The 18,218-nt window shown below is 35.4% G+C and overlaps 1 protein-coding gene across 2 annotated transcripts in view; it reads left to right on the top strand.

Annotated features, from left to right (window-relative positions):
- LOC138314739 (ATP-citrate synthase-like) overlaps positions 1-18,218 on the top strand; it is a 43,115-nt gene that overhangs the window by 10,436 nt on the left and 14,461 nt on the right. Inside the window, exons 4-17 of one of the 2 annotated variants that reach the window (XM_069255231.1) lie at positions 6,091-6,153; positions 6,535-6,633; positions 8,349-8,440; positions 8,894-8,973; positions 9,493-9,623; positions 9,972-10,090; positions 10,457-10,593; positions 10,828-10,889; positions 11,159-11,276; positions 11,999-12,144; positions 13,308-13,322; positions 16,619-16,863; positions 17,279-17,331; positions 17,899-18,014. In XM_069255231.1, the coding sequence (XP_069111332.1) occupies positions 6,091-6,153; positions 6,535-6,633; positions 8,349-8,440; positions 8,894-8,973; positions 9,493-9,623; positions 9,972-10,090; positions 10,457-10,593; positions 10,828-10,889; positions 11,159-11,276; positions 11,999-12,144; positions 13,308-13,322; positions 16,619-16,863; positions 17,279-17,331; positions 17,899-18,014 (1,476 nt within the window). The remainder of the gene's footprint in view (positions 1-6,090; positions 6,154-6,534; positions 6,634-8,348; positions 8,441-8,893; positions 8,974-9,492; positions 9,624-9,971; positions 10,091-10,456; positions 10,594-10,827; positions 10,890-11,158; positions 11,277-11,998; positions 12,145-13,307; positions 13,323-16,618; positions 16,864-17,278; positions 17,332-17,898; positions 18,015-18,218) is intronic. The other variant, XM_069255232.1, reaches the window with a different exon arrangement.

Raw genomic sequence — 18,218 nt, 5'->3', positions numbered from 1 at the left:
AAATGAACCCAGAAATCAAACTGGAACTGATATTTATTACAAGACTTTTATGTCGACAGATAGCCTTTGTACCATGACTTTTAGAATCCAGATAAGAAAATCCGCTCTAGGAAATCACATTTGATATATCATGTTTAAACCTGTTTGTCTTATGTAAACTTGTGTTATAAATTATTGATGAAGACAGACCTGTATAGTTCTGTAAGGTATTAGGCCTGTAATTAAAGTCCTGTTAAACATTGATCTAATACACCAATCAGCCTTGTAAAGGAAAATCTATGGACTATAACTTTTGTTGTGATTCTGTAAAACTGCATTACTATTCACTAAATTGTCTGTTGTCTTTCAAAAGAAAGATGTTTGATGAATGAACTGGAAAATCTGACAGAATGTCAATCTCATTTTGTAATAGGTTTGTCATATAGTATTTGTCTGTTCAGACTTACAAACACTCATTCAAAACATGTGTGACGCATGACGGGTAGATGGCTGCCAGGCCGTCGGTAAATGACTGTTTGGAACAAATGCAGGACAGATTAAGTGAGCAAATGTCATGGTCATTGGTTTTGAAAGGGGACGTAAGATAATGTCAAAGCAATGATATCAGTAGTAAAATAGTCACCACACTTAACAGAAAATCTAACGACAAGTGCTGTCAATCCTTGTAAATATGTTATCACATCAACGTCAATTTTGTTGATGTATTACCTGATACAAAATGCAGGAAGAGATAAGATGAACTTAAACCTATCAAGCACAGAACATTTAACAGTATATCTGTTGTGTTTGACATTTCAGCAGTGACTGGTATTTGCAATTACTAATTTCTGTGCCTAAAAAAATGTAAATATGAAGATTGTTGAAGATTCCTTGATGTCCAGTTTTTATCATACAACAAGCCCATGTCTTGTAACAAACTTTCACTCATGTTTTATCTGAAGTAATGGTCACTTAAGTGATATTAAGCCTGTGTCTGGTGATATGTCACTCAAGTCTGTAGAAATGCCGACATCTGCTTTCTAATATTGTTCTCCAATAAGTCTCTGAATAAAATAAAAAGTCCATTTCTTAAAAGTTAATTATTAAATGTTTGGCTTGATGGCTTACATTTAAGGATATAAAGAATATATAACTGGAATAAGTGAAGCTATTTTCCCCGATAAGGTGTCCCTGATGTTTTGTGTGTCTCTAGTGAATTCATTGATCGGACCAAGACATCCTCACAACCCTACAATCACTGTATCATGGGGATGTTTATGTGGCAGCTAAACACAGTTTTCCTAAACATCAGAAGTGGGAAGTCGAGAGATAGTAATTACCTAGTATTGAAAAAGGTCTACCATAGGAATTGATTTTTGGTAGCCAAATAATCAATGTGTTATTTGTTGAGCTATAAGAGATTTGCACAGTTTCTATATATGTACTGGTTATGTCTGACATTTTCTTTGTTTTATGAACATTTTTTATTCTACAATACACCCTATGGTTCATTCAAACTATGATTTATAGACATTTTACATAATAAGTTGAAAGTTAATTGTGTTGTCATTATATTTACTATACTTGTATCACGTAAAAACCATCAGGCCTAGATGGCCTTGATCTCAAGGACAAAGGTCAAATAATTTTAAGTGAAATTTTTTTATTTTTTTCAAATCTGATGTACATATATCACCCATAAAGAAAGTACAATGTTCTGACTAGCATGGTCACTTTACCATTCAACCAAAGTTTCAAGGTCGTCAATGTTTAATGTGCAGTTTAATCATTGTTGTATAACAAGGTGGTGATAACAGTTCCTCACTTGTGAACTCTGTACACCATTAAAACAGTTAATACATACATGTAGTTGCATTTTTAACTAGGAAAGAAACCATTCTATGATTACTGGTAGTTCTTTAACGGCAATTGATTTAAAAAAGATAAGTACCCTGATAATTGAATTATTCCGTTTAATATATATCTTCAGCACCGAAAACATTCCATCATTTCACTTTTTTGGCTTCTCTTTGAACAAGAGCAGTAGTGAAAATATTTGTTATTGAAGTAAAAGCCTGAGTAAAGGAATATGAATGCCTGAAGTGACAGCGTAGGAGTCCTCAGGGAGTGGCTATGGTAATACAACACAAATAATCCATATATAACGTCACTTAAAACAATTTCAATCGGCTGCACCATCTTGTCCAAATGGTGTTTGAGCAATTCTTTCCCATTAGTGTAGTTTGATGGTAAAATATTGACAGAAATTCCCTGAGAGCAGGCACCCAGTGGCACACGAGACTAGCATTGGGTTGGTGTCGAAGCAGTATAGAAACGAATGAGGCAGTCTGCAGGGAAAACAATCACTGCTGTCTCTAGGGGATTAGTTAGGAAGGGTATTTTTGGTATGTTGTACCAGACAGTCATTATTCTTAGTTAAAATTGTCATTATCTTTAGTATTACATGGTAATCGACCAACCAACCTTTATTGTGTTCAAACATCTAAGGGTAATTTTTAAACCAACACCAAATTCATTTTAAACATTAGACACCCCCATATGGATACTAAATCTATTGTGTTCGATTTTAAGGTGTCTGCTGCCAAATAATCTAAACTGAATGTAAATCAAATGTATTATAGTTTATAGTGTGGAGATAGATAAAAAATTATAGTTTTGAGTATACATACAGAGTCAACGTTGTGTTTCACGATTTAAAGGAGATAAAAATAGGTATTTTTAGGTCATCTGACCCGAAGGGTCAGGATGACCTATAGTCATCATGCACCGTCCGTCGGCGTCCGCCGTCCTCCGTGCGCAGTGCATAAACTTTTCATTTAAACAACTTCTTCTCAATAACCATAAGGCCCAGAGTACTCATATTTGGCCTGTAGCATGCTGGGATGAAGGGCTACCAAAGTTGTGAAAATTAATGACCTTGACCTACTGTCAAGGTCTTGACCAACTGTTTTAGCTCACCTGGCCCGAAGGGCCGGTGAGCTTATGTCATGGCGCGGCGTCCGTCGTCCGTCGTCCGTCGTCCCGTCCGTCCGTCAACATTTCCTATAAATCGCTACTTGTCCTAGAGTTCTGCATGGATTGTAACCAAATTTGGCCACAAACATCCTTGGGGGAGGGGGAACAGAACTTGTATAAATTTTGGCTCTGACCCCCCAGGGGCAGGAGGGACGGGGCCCAATAGGGGAAATAAAGGTAAATCCTTTAAATCGCTACTTGTCCTAGAGTTTGGCATGGATTGTAACCAAAATCAGCCACATACATCCTTGGGGGAAGGGGAACAGAACTTGTATAAATTTTGGCTCTGATCCCCCAGGGGCAGGAGGGGCGGGGCCCAATAGGGGAAATAGAGGTAAATCCTTTAAATCGCTACTAGTCATAGAGTTCTGCATGGATTGGAACCAAATTTGGCCACAAACATCCTTTGGGGAGGGGGAACAGAACTTGTATAAATTTTGGCTCTGACCCCCCAGGGGCAGGAGGGGCGGGGCCCAATAGGGGAAATAGAGGTAAATCCTTTAAATCGCTACTTGTCCTAGAGTTTGGCATGGATTGTAACCAAAATCAGCCACAAACATCCTTGGGGGAAGGGGAACAGAACTTGTATAAATTTTGGCTCTGATCCCCCAGGGGCAGGAGGGGCGGGGCCCAATAGGGGAAATAGAGGTAAATCCTTTAAATCGCTACTAGTCATAGAGTTCTGCATGGATTGGAACCAAATTTGGCCACAAACATCCTTGGGGGAGGGGGAACAGAACTTGTATAAATTTTGGCTCTGGCCCCCCGGGGGCAGGAGGGGCGGGGCCCAATAGGGGAAATAGAGGTAAATCCTTTAAATCGCTACTTGTCATAGAGTTCTGAATGAAATGTAACCAAATTTGGCCACAAACATCCTTGGGGGAAGGGGAACAGAACTTGTATAAATTTTGGCTCTGATCCCCCAGGGGCAGGAGGGGCGGGGCCCAATAGGGGAAGTAGAGGTAAATCCTTTAAATCGCTACTAGTCATAGAGTCCTGCATGGATTAGAACCAAATTTGGCCACAAACATCCTTGGGGGAAGGGGAACAGAACTTGTATAAATTTTGGCTCTGGCCCCCCGGGGGCAGGAGGGGCGGGGCCCAATAGGGGAAATAGAGGTAAATCCTTTAAATCGCTACTTGTCATAGAGTTCTGAATGAAATGTAACCAAATTTGGCCACAAACATCCTTGGGGGAAGGGGAACAGAACTTGTATAAATTTTGGCTCTGATCCCCCGGGGGCAGGAGGGGCGGGGCCCAATAGGGGAAATAGAGGTAAATCCTTTAAATCGCTACTTGTCCTAGAGTTTGGCATGGAATGTAACCAAAATCAGACACAAACACCTTTGGGGAAGGGGAACAGTACTTGTATAAATTTTGGCTCTGATCACCCAGGGGCAGGAGGGGCGGGGCCCAATAGGGGAAATAGAGGTAAATCCTTTAAATCGCTACTAGTCATAGAGTTGTGAATGGAATGTACCAAAATTTGGCCACAAACATCCTTGGGGGAAGGGGAACAGAACTTGTATAAATTTTGGCTCTGGCCCCCCAGGGGCTGGAGGGGCGGAGCCTAATAGGGGAAATAGAGGTAAATCCTTTAAATCGCTACTAGTCACAGAGTTCCGCATGGAATGTAACCAAATTTGGCCAGAAATATCCTTGGGAGAATAAGAACTGAGTTTGTATAAATTTTGGCTCTGGTCCCGGGGGGCAGGAGGGGCGGGGCCCAATAGGGGAAATAGAGGTAAATTCTTTAAATCGCTACTAGTCATAGAGTTCTGTATGGATTGTAACCAAATTTGGCCACAAACATCCTTGGAGGAAGGGGAACAGAACTTGTATAAATTTTGGCTCTGACCCCCTGGGGGCAGGAGGGGTGGGGCCTAATAGGGGATTTAGAGGTTAATATTAAAATTCCTTCAGAAAAGAAACAATGAACCTGTATTCAGAACATTACTTGGCATTACAAACCAGGTGAGCGATACAGGCCCTCTGGGCCTCTTGTTATATCTTATGTTGATCTGAAATCCAAGATGGACACCACTCCTGCCATCTTGAAAATATAGTTTGAACATGTTCTCAAGTTCTACCAGTGGGATTTTGCTGGAATTTGTCTGAATAATTTTAAGGATACTGACATTGTCCCAACAAAGTGTTGTTATTTGTCGGGTTGACCTGAAAACCAAGATGACCACCAAAGCCGCCATCTTGGAAACACATTTTGAACTTCTTGAAGTTCTACCCATGCACTTTGACTGAAACTTGTATTAAATGATCCTTACATGGTCATGACCAAGTGTTTTTATTTTTTAACCATGACACCATATCTAATTAATTTCCTATACAGCTAGTGTCAAGGTAGTCAGATGACCGTTAAGGCCCTTGGGCCTCTTGTTTATATGTAACTGCCCTGCAGGTTGGACGCTAGAATTGGACCTACTGCACTATTGCATGATCATAGAAGGTGACTCTATATTAAGGATCTTTTCTTTTCTCGCCTTCTTAACTTACTTTCTTCTTCCTAACATTTCCCTTGACACTGCCTCTGTTTTGGCCTTCAGTTGAGCGATCGTCCTTGAGGTAGGCTCTGGGTTCTGTCCCCTTGCTGAGACAAACCAAAGTCTATAAAAGTTGTAGTGTCTATTCCTGCTTAGCACTTAGCATAAAGAGAGTGGGACGACTGGTTTGTTGGTTGTCAGTATAATGTGAACGAGTGGGATGTGTTGTTGGTGTCTTCAGCAGCATGCTTCAAATTGATAGCACAATCAAATGGGCAAGAGTTCCTCTATTACATGGAGATAGATATATACGAATATACCGCAGCCTCCCAAAACATACAAACATCCTCACGCTTCAACACATTTTACACCGGAGAGGCCATCTTTAAATGATCCTGGCTATTGGTCATTAATTCTAATAAACAAATGCTAAACCAAACAAATAGGTAAAAAATATGGGTCTTAGTATACAAATTATTAAAGTCCACCTTGTATTGTACAGTTTATATAGTAGACTAGGTAAAAATCTTTGATCTTACCTGATAGTATTCACAAAGTCCACCTTGTATTTTACAGATTGGTGCAGCTCGTGGAAAACTGAGGAATTTTGTGATAGAGCCATTTATAACACACACACAGGTATGGACATATTACATTACATAGAACAACAAAGAATAACATGTAGTGGTTGATATGGAAAAAAACTTAGGAATTAACTTATAAGATACTTTCTTTAATTGTATAGAGTTTTGAATTTCTTTACAGATCTGCCCTAGTGGCCATCTCTGTATAAAGACCACATACAATAAGACTACCTTTGACTAAAATCAACACCAATGAACCTATGTATAAAAATCACCTGGCTATAAATACCATTCGTCCTCTGATTCTTGGGTGGTCTTTATAGACAGGTTTGACTGTATATGATATATAATTTATAATTGTACTTATTATGTACTTACCTAAGGTACTAAATTAAGATATACTTCAAAGTGACCTTGGACTTTTCTATCTCCACAGGATGAAGAGTTCTATGTCTGTATATACTCCCACCGTCACGCTGACAGTATTCTGTTCCACCATGAGGGCGGTGTGGACATCGGTGATGTGGATGCTAAGGTAAGCTCGCTGTGCTACTCATAACATCTGATGGAGGTAATTATCTCCCCTTACTACATTACTTACTGTCATCTATGGCAAGACACATAGTTACTTCTTCTGAAAAGGAGCATATGTAAAATTTACGAATATTTCAAATTAGGTTTAATCGGAAAAGGCAGTTACTAATATTCAACTAATATTTTTTTTTTTTAAATTGTGACTGTCCCATTTAATAACCTGTCCAATTGGTCATAGCCTGTCATATATCCCATCTCATTCTAATTTTATATGGAGGCTGAGGCCTGTCTGTCACACCGATATTTTGATGTAATTTGTGCCATAAATGTCAACACTTTGTGGATAGATTTATTCCAAGATAAGATATTAGGCACTTTGTTCTTAAAAAGATTGGTTAGTTTAAGCAAATAATCCAGTTTCAAATTTGTCAACCCATTACTAAAAGATTATCCATTAAAATCAAAATTTTAATCGTTGTGAGATTAGACAAGGTCTTGCAATCTGGCACGAATTATTCTTCCATACTGGAATTAGAAAAAGTAATTTTTGACATTGAATCAAGATAGGATAAACTAAACTCATGAAAAGCCCTAAAGCCCTTGATGCTGTGATGTAGAGACCATGTTTTGTAGATAGAAATATTGAATCTGTACAAAGGCTTTTAAGTCTGAGCCGAGTTGGAAGTGATGGAGAGGAGAGACTGTTTCTAAGCCTCCAAATCAATAAGGCCGAACAAAATTATATGCATGTTTCAGGTTACATGTCTGAAAAAATAGGGTAGGTCAGTTGGGAATGTTTTTTATTTTATTTTTTTATTTTATTTTTTAAGGAGGGGTGGGGGAGGGGTTGAGTTGCTTTATTACTACATTACAAACTAATTTGTCTTTCAGGCTCTAGGCTCACTAGGGCTAGAAGTCTTTTATTTCTCATTACTACAATTAAATTTTATATTGATAAACTTAAAGCAAGGGTAAAAATCTAAGTTGAAAACTTCACACGCTACATTTTTGTTTTGAAAAAAGTGTGATAAAATAGCTAGGGTCGGTAAGGGTACCTGAAACATACAATTTTTTTTTTGGGCCTAAAATGTAATGTGTTCGTACCAGTAATAGACTAGAATGAGACAATCATGTACCTCCATTTGTTTTTAATTGTTGTGCATTCATATATTTATAACCCAAAATGATTGATTATGGTTGACTATTTGATTAAGACTAGTAAATCAGTGATTCTTCAACCAATTATATTTCCAATTTTAGAATGAAACAAAACTCCTGTTTGTTATCAATGGCCTTGAATGCGATAACAACTTACTATATGGCTGAAAGAGATAAGGAAAAATAATGTGGAAATTGTTTCATTCTCATCGAATTTCAGCTAATTTATTCAAATGTTATAGTTAGAATGATTACATAAATTTTTCACATGTTGAAGGAAGCTGCAATACTCTGATAGATATTCCACAGAAGTTTGGCAGTATGTTATTGTTGTGTTTTTGTATACAACCTCCATTTGTACATTTATTTGCTATTAAAATATGTTTACCAGTAAATCAATGAACATACCTATCTTTCTCTATAATAAATGTGTAATACATTTAGTGTTTTAACAAGTTGACAGAAAGTTTAGTAACATTGTCTTTCTTGATTTTAGAAGTAGTATGTTTACAGTAAATAACTTATGATGATATATGATTAAAAATTCCCTGATTTTAGGCAGTTAAATTGGAAGTGCCAGTTGGTGAAGCGTTGACGACAGAAGCTGTCACTTCTACCTTACTTGTTAATGTTCCTGCTGCGGCCCACAGGTAGGTCACCAACAAGACAGTACCTGGTAGATTACATAATAGATAGATATAAAAAATATATGATAATAAATGAAATGTGATATTAAGAGAAATATGTAATAAAACTAATTTCTGAGCATGCATCAAAGGTGTTTCGGTATTTATTGTTGGAAATATCATTGTATGTAAATGAAAGTTAAGTTTGGTTTAAGGGACAATAATATAAATACATACAGAGAAGTGGCAAGAAATCTGCTCTGGTAGAGAATTGGTTTTAATGAGCATATAATATTAAGAAATTTGATTTTAAAAAGGCATGTATTAATAGAGAAATGTGATTATATTTAGTTTTGAGATAAATGTTCAAATAGAGGTATTTCTGAAGTGTCAAGTAAAGCATTTCTGTTTAACTTTCACACATGTATAAGATAAGGATTGACTTACCTGATATATTTGTGATCTTGCTGTTGACAGTGCCCTGACAGCGTTCCTACTAGCCCTATACGAGGCCTATAAAGACCTACACTTTACATACCTGGAGATCAATCCACTTGGTAAGTCAGTCAACCTGATCCATGTTGCAGCCAACTTCAAAATCTGATATAAAATGTACAACTTGCAATGTAGGTTGTTTCAAGAAAGCATTTGATATTGATTTGAAGATTTTGGGGGAAAATTTTACTACACCTTAGAATTACATAATGCATTTAAGTTACATATCAACAAAATGTTGATCTGCTTTATGAATGTTTTATAAAATGAATGGTAAATATTTTTTTATAATTATTAGTTATGTAACCCTGGTCAATACTAGCCGCAACATATCGCTCAGCTAGAGAGAACTTCTCTTTAGCTTGATCGGTTGAGCGTCAGACTAGTAACCCAGAGGTCCCGAGTTGTATCCCTGGCAGAGGCAGGTAATAAATATATTGTAAATCCTGCACCCTGTTACAGTTATGAGAAGGTTCTTTAATTACATGCCATGTAAATAGGAGACTGTCTTTAATTGACCTAAGATATTACAAGATATATTAATCATTACAAATTCATGAATCCTAACGTCTCTCCGTCAGTGTTCACCGGAGGGAAGATTTATATCCTTGACCTGGCCGCCAAGATAGACCAATGTGCTGAGTACCTGTGTAAAGCTAAATGGGGAGAAATGTCCTTTCCTCCTCCTTTTGGTCGAGATGCCCTACCGGAGGTCAGTAAAAGTTGTTTGATAGCTCATTTACCATCTAATTGTAAAATGATATCAAACATCTTACAATATGTCTCACAATCCAACAGTGGTTAGATTCCTGATTAAATCTTAAAGCTTCTTGATCAAGAAAAGAGGTCTCATACTGTTATCACTAAAATAATAACAATTTCATATTGCCTGTTGTCCTCAGGATGAGGTATGAAAAAAATTATATGAAAAAAGTGAATTAGGGATAATTTAGATATTTTTGTTCATTGTGAAAATTCTGAAAGCAAATTGTTTAATTTCTTACTTCCAAATATAACTAGCTGTACAATAGCTGTCATTTTCTGCTTCTATTTTACTCAGGAAGCCTATATAGCTGACTTGGACGCCAAGAGTGGTGCTTCTCTGAAACTGACCATCCTCAACAAGAAGGGACGAATCTGGACAATGGTGGCAGGAGGCGGAGCATCTGTTATATTTGCGTATGTTATCAAAAATGCGGAAATAAACTTTACCCTTTTTGAAAAGTGGAATTTTCTTAAAACATATTTGTTATCTATTTTATCATTGAAGCTAACAAATATGTTTTCTGAAATGCTTGTCCCTGATACAGTAACCTTTCAAAAAAAGATTTTAATCTGATATCATATACAGCTATAGTAATATAATGTACTATAAAATGGAAGATTGACATGTTACAAAAAGTTGTATTGTCATCTTATTCGTCTTACTTGTTTTTGAAGAAAAAAAATCATTACTTTAATGTCTTTGCACAACTGTTCTCATATTTGGCAAAAATGATTTTACGACAAATGTTGTAAAATTTCTGTGCTGTTTTGATTTTTCAGCGACACCATTTGTGACCTGGGAGGGGCCCCAGAGTTAGCTAATTATGGAGAATATTCTGGAGCGCCTAGTGAACAACAGACATATGAATACGCAAAGACAATTCTTGGTTTGATGACACAAGAGAGCCATCCAGATGGTGGGTATAATCTGATTGTGTTTTAGTATGGAGACTAATAAACTCTAAGTGAAGAGTGAGGGAATCTATTATGGAGTTGTAAATGAAGAGATGTGTTAATCGATGTAAAGTTTGATTTTTACTACACATTGGGCCCATACAGTGTACATGATATAGATAATCTATTGGTAGACATAAAGATTCCCCTAAATCTATTGTTGTATTAGTAATTAATGTTATATAATTATTTTACAGGTAAGATCTTAATTGTTGGAGGTGGAATTGCCAACTTCACTAATGTTGCTGCCACATTTAAGGTAAGTACAGGTTGACTTACATACAAAACCCTGATTATCCTTGATTTGGTCAATTATAGCTGCATGTAAATGGAGAATGGAGCTAGTGATCTTATCATTATTTAAGTTAGTGGAAGATGTCTTAACTGTCTTGCAATGATAAATATAAAAAGGAGCTAACTCTAATGCAAATTACTGAGATAAGGTGTACAGATAAAGGTTTTGTGTTAATGATGATGATGATGATGACAATGAGGATGATGATGATGATTTGATGATTTTATTTTCAGGGAATTGTCAGAGCTTTAAGAGAGTTCCAACAACAACTGATTGAAACAAAGACCAGTATATATGTGAGAAGGGCTGGACCGAACTACCAGGAGGGCCTGAGAATTATGAGGGAATTAGGTAAGGAATATGATGGACAAATCTACAACAGAAGCCTATGTGAAGTTCTGTTGTGATCTAGCTAGCACCATAACAGAAAACTGATCTAGTTTAGTTTTAAGTCTTCAAGAGAAGTTCTTGTCCAGTTTTCTTGTGTTTTAGTGTACAACAGGAGCCAAAATTCATTCCCTACCCAAATAATTCAGAATCAGATACATTTTTTACTTGGGGCAGGATCTAAACCTAATTTTGTCATGAGTCTAAAACAGAAGCTCTTATATAGTTCATTAAAGGTATTATCTAAATATTATCCTCTACTCAGTTCTCCTAGTAACCTTAACCAGGACTCGTGCCAATATTATCAAAGCAATTCTACATACCCGGTACCATTGCTGATACAATACTGTTGATCAGGAACAGAACACCAAGGCCATTTTCGTTTATTTCGAACAACTGCTTCGACCGCTTGTTAATGACATTATTTCCAGTATAAATCCTGACAGACCTGCAGTTTTTGATACAGGCCTATGAGGGATTTTCAAGGCTCATCTGAAAATAATATAAAATCATCAGGTACATCTTTAATTCATTAACTAACAACTAGGTCCAACCAGTCTTATGGTATATTCGAAAACGACCCAAGATCCTAAGTATGATAATAACCTAAATGACCATCAGATGGATTGTTAAATGTAAGATTTGGTAAAGATTTGATGAAGAGTTGTCTCCTCTTTAATGACCAGGTAACACTCTTGGAGTGGCCATCCATGTGTTCGGACCAGAAACCCACATGACGTCTATTGTCAGTATGGCACTCGGCAAGCGAGAGATTCCAGATACTCCTAAACCCATGCAGACCACGGCCAACTTCCTCTTACCAACTGGTGGGGTATGTATAGTCTATAAAATGTCAGTATATTTACCTATTGCTAGGGTATTTACCAGGTAGATGTCATAGTTGCATAGCAATCATTAGTTTCTATCTACATGTGGGTTATGATAGTTACTGTAGTATTAGATTATGGTAATTTTCAGGATATTCTTATAGATTATAGTAATTTTCGTGATAAAATGCATAATCCATAATAGATATCCTAAGTGGTATTCTTAGACTAATAGAATGTAGTAATTTCAAAGATGTTCTTTTACATACTGCTAGTACTCGTAGATACTTTAATAGCAATCCTGTTTTCTTTTCCTCACTGTTTCGGGATATATCATTACCATGATAGCATTTTGAATTATGGTTACTCTGTTCGTTTGGTCGCTTTACTGCTACACCATAGCAACATGTACATCAGACGCTATAGGTACTGGGCTACACATTATGTCCATAGCAACAAGTTAAGTATAGAAATGCTTAGAACCTGTTGCAGTGTTAAACAATACGGAGTGTTCAAAAGTTATCCAGTTCTATTTTGATTTTTCAGACAAAAGAAATTCTGCTTTTAGTATACAGATTGCTCAGACAAAAGAAATTCTGCTTTTAGTATACAGATTTAAATTAATGGATCAAATTTCAAATTCTTTTTTTAAATCACTCCTATACTTATATATATGACAATATATTGGGTTGATTTATGGTATCTAAACAATATGGGAGTGCTGTGAAACATTAGTAATACTGAAAACATAATTAATCAATTAGATAACATCATCAGTCGTGCTGTTTGTGTTACCGTAAAATAATATGTGTGGTAACTAAAACAGATTTTGTTATCTTTAATTTGTGTGATTTAACCAGTAACATTATATTATGTTAATAAATATGGTGCAAGAGTACAATCAGGTAGTTAATGTTATTTCCTAGACCAAGTATGTACAAAGGTTTTTGTTTTCTGTGATGTTGTTGAATATCATGCAAAACAACATGTGACATAAGCATTTTTTTCACGAAAAAAAGTCTTAATATTTAGAACTTAAAAGATAATTATTTGACTAATTGTTAAATATATTTTGTAATTAAAAAAGTTTGAAAATAAATCAAAAAATGTTTTCTACATTGAAACTATTCAGAAATAAAGCCAATTATGATTCATATCTTTATTTCAGTCAATAATGTCATTAGTAAGTGTTTACTTACGGCAGATAGTACCGTTCCTTAGTGTTAATTGAGATATGTTTTAGGCATGATATTGACTTTGATACCATATGTGATATTTATAGTTGTACAGTAGAATGTGAATTATTTGAAACAAAGTTTAAGTTATTATAAGAAAAATGACATACAAGTGACATTTATATGTATATAGGGAAGTCAAATGCACTTTGGTTTTCAAACTGATATAAGAGCTCAACAATTTAACTTAGTGTGACAATGATATATATCTATATAAACAATTTTCCGATAGGGGTTTTTATATTTCTTCACACACAAAAATTATTTAAATAAGTAATTTGTCGTTATCATATAACTTTGTAGAACACTTAAATTACAAAAACAAAACTTGAAATAATCAGCATTCTACTGTGGTTTGAAATTGAATGTTTTTACCTTAATGTTTTGTGTTCAGAATGATTAACCTTTAACCTTTGACCCTGTTTGTTTTACAGGTTGTGCAGGTACATATAATTGGTTGTAGTAGTCTATATATAGCTATGTCCTTGAGCACTTTAACATGGGAATGTATTTTATATTACAGTAAAACTATCATATATGCATAATAATTGAATGGCACAATGTGTATGACTGTTCACATGATAACATTAAATATAAAATATATTTTAGCTTCCAACATTTTTGCAAGTGGTCCTTTTTCCCTTATTCCTTATTTTCAAAGTTGTATTGTAGCCATTTAGATGTGATATAGTTATGTAGATGTATCTTTATTGTAACTGTATTGATGTTGTCTGCTAAAAAGTGTAGTTATTGGTCATGTTAATATCAGATGACAAAAACTACAGACTTTAGATTCTGTTACCTCTACCAAAACCATTCCATCTTTTAGTGGGAAGAGCGTAAGAAGGTATTTAATACATTATTGGTCTGCAAAATAAACAGTATAGATTGAGAAATTTACAATTAATGTCCAAACTTGATGGCATTATAATGACTTGTTCACTAGAAGAAATTGAATAAAGTAGATACTATACCTATTGGTAGATGAAGGTATAATCTCCATGACTGTGAATAGATTAGCTGTCCAGTCTGACAGGGAAACAACCACCTAACCATTGGGCATTGCTTAAAGTGGTTACTAGGTATTATAGTTGGTAGTATTCCCATCGTTTCCTGTTTGTAGCCTGATCGCAAGTTGAGTTGGACTACTACTGGGCGCTATCTGTGTTGTCTTAGGTGGCGTCGATGTTGTCAGGTATCAGATCTGTGTTCGGTGTGTAGTTCCCCCAGGATCTAGTTTGCATTTGGAGCTATGGTACACGAGGACTTGGGAAACATAGCACCAGCTCATCAGAGTCTGTATTAACAGTACCTGTAGGTTTGGAGGAGTATAAGTAATGCCTGTGTAACTCCAATGATTAGACTATGGCGGGTCAGATAATTGTTTACAGAGCTTAGTTGTGCTCAGAGCAGTCCTTTTAATAAGTGATGTTTTATTCCATAACTATGATATTAGATTGGATTTGTGTAAGGCATCAAGCACTTTTACTAATAAAATTAGTGTAGTGGGTTTATAATGTCTACCATACAGTAGTGACAATTATCACTGTTTTAGGAAACAAAGGTTGGTTACTCAATTAACATCATTACCTGGTAACAAACTAGCCTGGTATTATATTGTAAATGTCATTGTGGACTAAATGGTTGATAGCATTTTGGAGTTAAATTCCATGTTGTAATGATCAATTACGGGTAGTTCTGGTCTCTTTTATTTGAGTTTTACTGAATTACTAACAGGATAGTGGTGATCCATGCATGGCTGGGTTTTGACGGAGCATGTGCACTGAATATAAGTCAATGGTATAAATTGTATACATTCACACTGGGACACATTGTATTTTGTGTCTTGTGCAAATCTTGGTAATTATATGTAGAATATTTACTATATGAATACTAACAACTGCATGTGGAACACAGGCCAATTTTTATGCAGGGAGATAACTCTAACAGATCAATTGAATAGATAATGTTGATTGCATTTTGTAGCTGTAAGATTACAATTTTATCTTCCATTAAGACATGGTATACTAAAGTTAAAATGATAGCTAGATGGTTTTTAATGAGTCGGAGGTATGGTCACATGTACATAATGAAATTAAACATCAAATTGATCATATACTGGTAGCTAGATAAGGCATGTCTGAAGGTGTGTACATTTAAATGGTATCTTACAAGGGATTTTCAGAGCATTACTTAGTGTCTTATTGACCATGAAACCTCAAATAAGACATTCATCTGATAAATAAGATATGAGACAGGAATTAATTCACCCAATCTTTATCTGCGATCTTCCATCTCTCATTTATAAAAATTACTAATAACTTCCTTTGCAATAAGATGGTGTGCTTCTTTAGAAATTTTCTTTACATAAAGGCTTCCTTCTTCCATTTCTTATCAATTCATAAAAAAACCAGATGGTGCAACTAACTTAATTGTGTAACTTTGACAAAACAAGTACATAAAAGTAAGAAGCAAGAAGAAACTGAAAATCATATTTCTCTGATTCTTAGATTTGCTTTTTTATTTCCTCATTTAACTTGTAGCTGTTAAAACATACAAATATTCCTGTTTGAAACTGTTGATGTGTGTTTCGTGTTTGAGTTGATCTATCTTGAGACATCTTCCTTTCTGGTAGTGTTGTCAAGTGTAACATATATTAGCACATTTTACTAACAAAACAAAACAAAATATTCTTCAAATAACTTTGACTCAGTATATATATCTTTCAGTTTAATCTTAGTTTTCTTTTAACCAATATAAATCATTTATTTGATTACATAATACGTACAGATACTTAAAAATGTCATTATATGGGCATTGTACATTATGCATACATGTATATTGAAATTATAGTGTTTCTGAATTGTAAAACAAGTTACTTGAGTAAAAACATTTGTTTTTGATATGATGTAATGTATGTATGCGTATTTGTCTTTATTTTCTCCTTTTTTCTACTTTATAATTTGCTGTTGGGTGTTTATCAGACTCACAGGAGGAACATGACTCAATGAGTTTGGCAACATAAGGGAAGATCACTCTTTTTTTTCACAAAATGTAGAATTATAACTACAAATTCATCCTTTTGTTTAAAACATTAATGTATGGATCATGAGTTGTTTAATCATTAGCATTTTTGATGGAGCAAAAATCTTTGAAAAAAAGAAAAATTTTGAAAGAAGAAAATCTTTCAAAGAAGAAATCTTAGAAGGATCCAATTTAAGTTTGTCTTTTTTATACTTTACAGCAATCACCTTCTAGTAGTCGAAGAAGTTCTGTAGTGGAAGGAAAGTCCCCCTCAAAGTCCTCTGACTCTGTAGGAAGTACCACACAGAAGTCGTCAGCTCAGGGAAACACAGGACCCTTGTTTACCTACAAAACAAAGGCTATTGTATGGGGCATGCAACAACGGGCTGTGCAGGGCATGCTGGACTTTGATTATGTTTGTTCTCGCAAAGAGCCATCTGTGGTGGCAATGATCTATCCATTCACGTAAGTGTTTAGCTCATATGTGATATTCAAGGGTCCATTAAGATATATACACCAAAAAAAATGGATAAATCTGCGTCAAGCAAATTTTCAGTATTTAAGTCAGCAACTATTGGGTTGATTTTTCTTTGGGGCAGGCTATACAGGACATCATATGGTGGTAATCATCACAGTAAATGGTCAGTTTCAACACAATTTGACCTGTGTATATTAACTACTTGGCCATTAAGACCATTGTTTCTCTTGGGTGGTCTTTGTAGACAGGTTTGACTGTGCATGTACAATAAATTTAGTTTAATCTGAATCTTCTTATTCAACATTTTCTGGGGTTTTTTTCATTGTCATACATTCAGTAGTCAATTTACTATTCTCCTATTGTGGCACTGAAATATTGTTTTGAATTTCCTTTACTTACCAGTGGGGACCACAAACAGAAGTTCTATTGGGGACACAAAGAAATCCTAGTACCAGGTATATATTACTATCAACAGAATGCCCGACAAATGGCCATCTTGAATTTTGTAAAAAGTATATTATCAAAGTGTTTGAATGTCTCACAAGTTTTATTGAAGATTCCCTTAAGGTTGAACATGCTGTAGCTATGAATCACTGTTCTACACTTGATTAATGTTTAAAGTGAACAGTCGGGCAAGGAAAGTTAAAGCTGGTAAAAATGGTGTGAATGTATCCAGTATAATTTCTTATGAAATAGAAAAATAAAATCTCCCATCAAAACCTGCATGCGAAGAAATTAATTTATAATATATGAATCCTAAAACGTCCTCCCGACTGACTATGTTCGTAGTTACATTTCCATGCAGGCTCGCTTTCAAAGAGTTAGGCAAATTTATTTTTAGAACTTTTCCTTATTTCAATGGTCAGAACTAGGCAACGTAAGCGGAACTTGACCGTCGTTCTAATATGTGAGAACATTTGGAAGGCCAATGAACGCATTAAGACTGGTTTTCTTTGTCCGACTATTCACTTTAAGTAGTGACCACAAATTACTATAAAAATATCTACCTTCACTGTTTCCAGTATACAAGAGTATGGCAGATGCCATGGCAAAACACCAAGAAGCTGATGTTTTAGTCAGCTTTGCTTCACTCAGATCTGCTTATGAGAGCACCATGGAAACTCTCAACTACCCCCAGGTAAGTTATTACATGAGCTTGGGAATATCTACCGTAAAAATAAATTAAAAGGAAAAATAAAAAGTTGATTGGAGACTTTTGAATCACATCATTTTTCGTTCAATTAAACAGAAATTGGTCTTTAACACACAAATTAGAGACATAGATTAGTATGTGTATACAAGAATCAGTAGAATAGGAGATACAAATTGCTTTATTGGTAAT

Source organism: Argopecten irradians, chromosome 2 (genome assembly GCF_041381155.1).
Source record: "Argopecten irradians isolate NY chromosome 2, Ai_NY, whole genome shotgun sequence".
NCBI lineage: Eukaryota > Metazoa > Mollusca > Bivalvia > Pectinida > Pectinidae > Argopecten > Argopecten irradians.
This window is presented reverse-complemented; position numbering and strand designations above follow the sequence as displayed.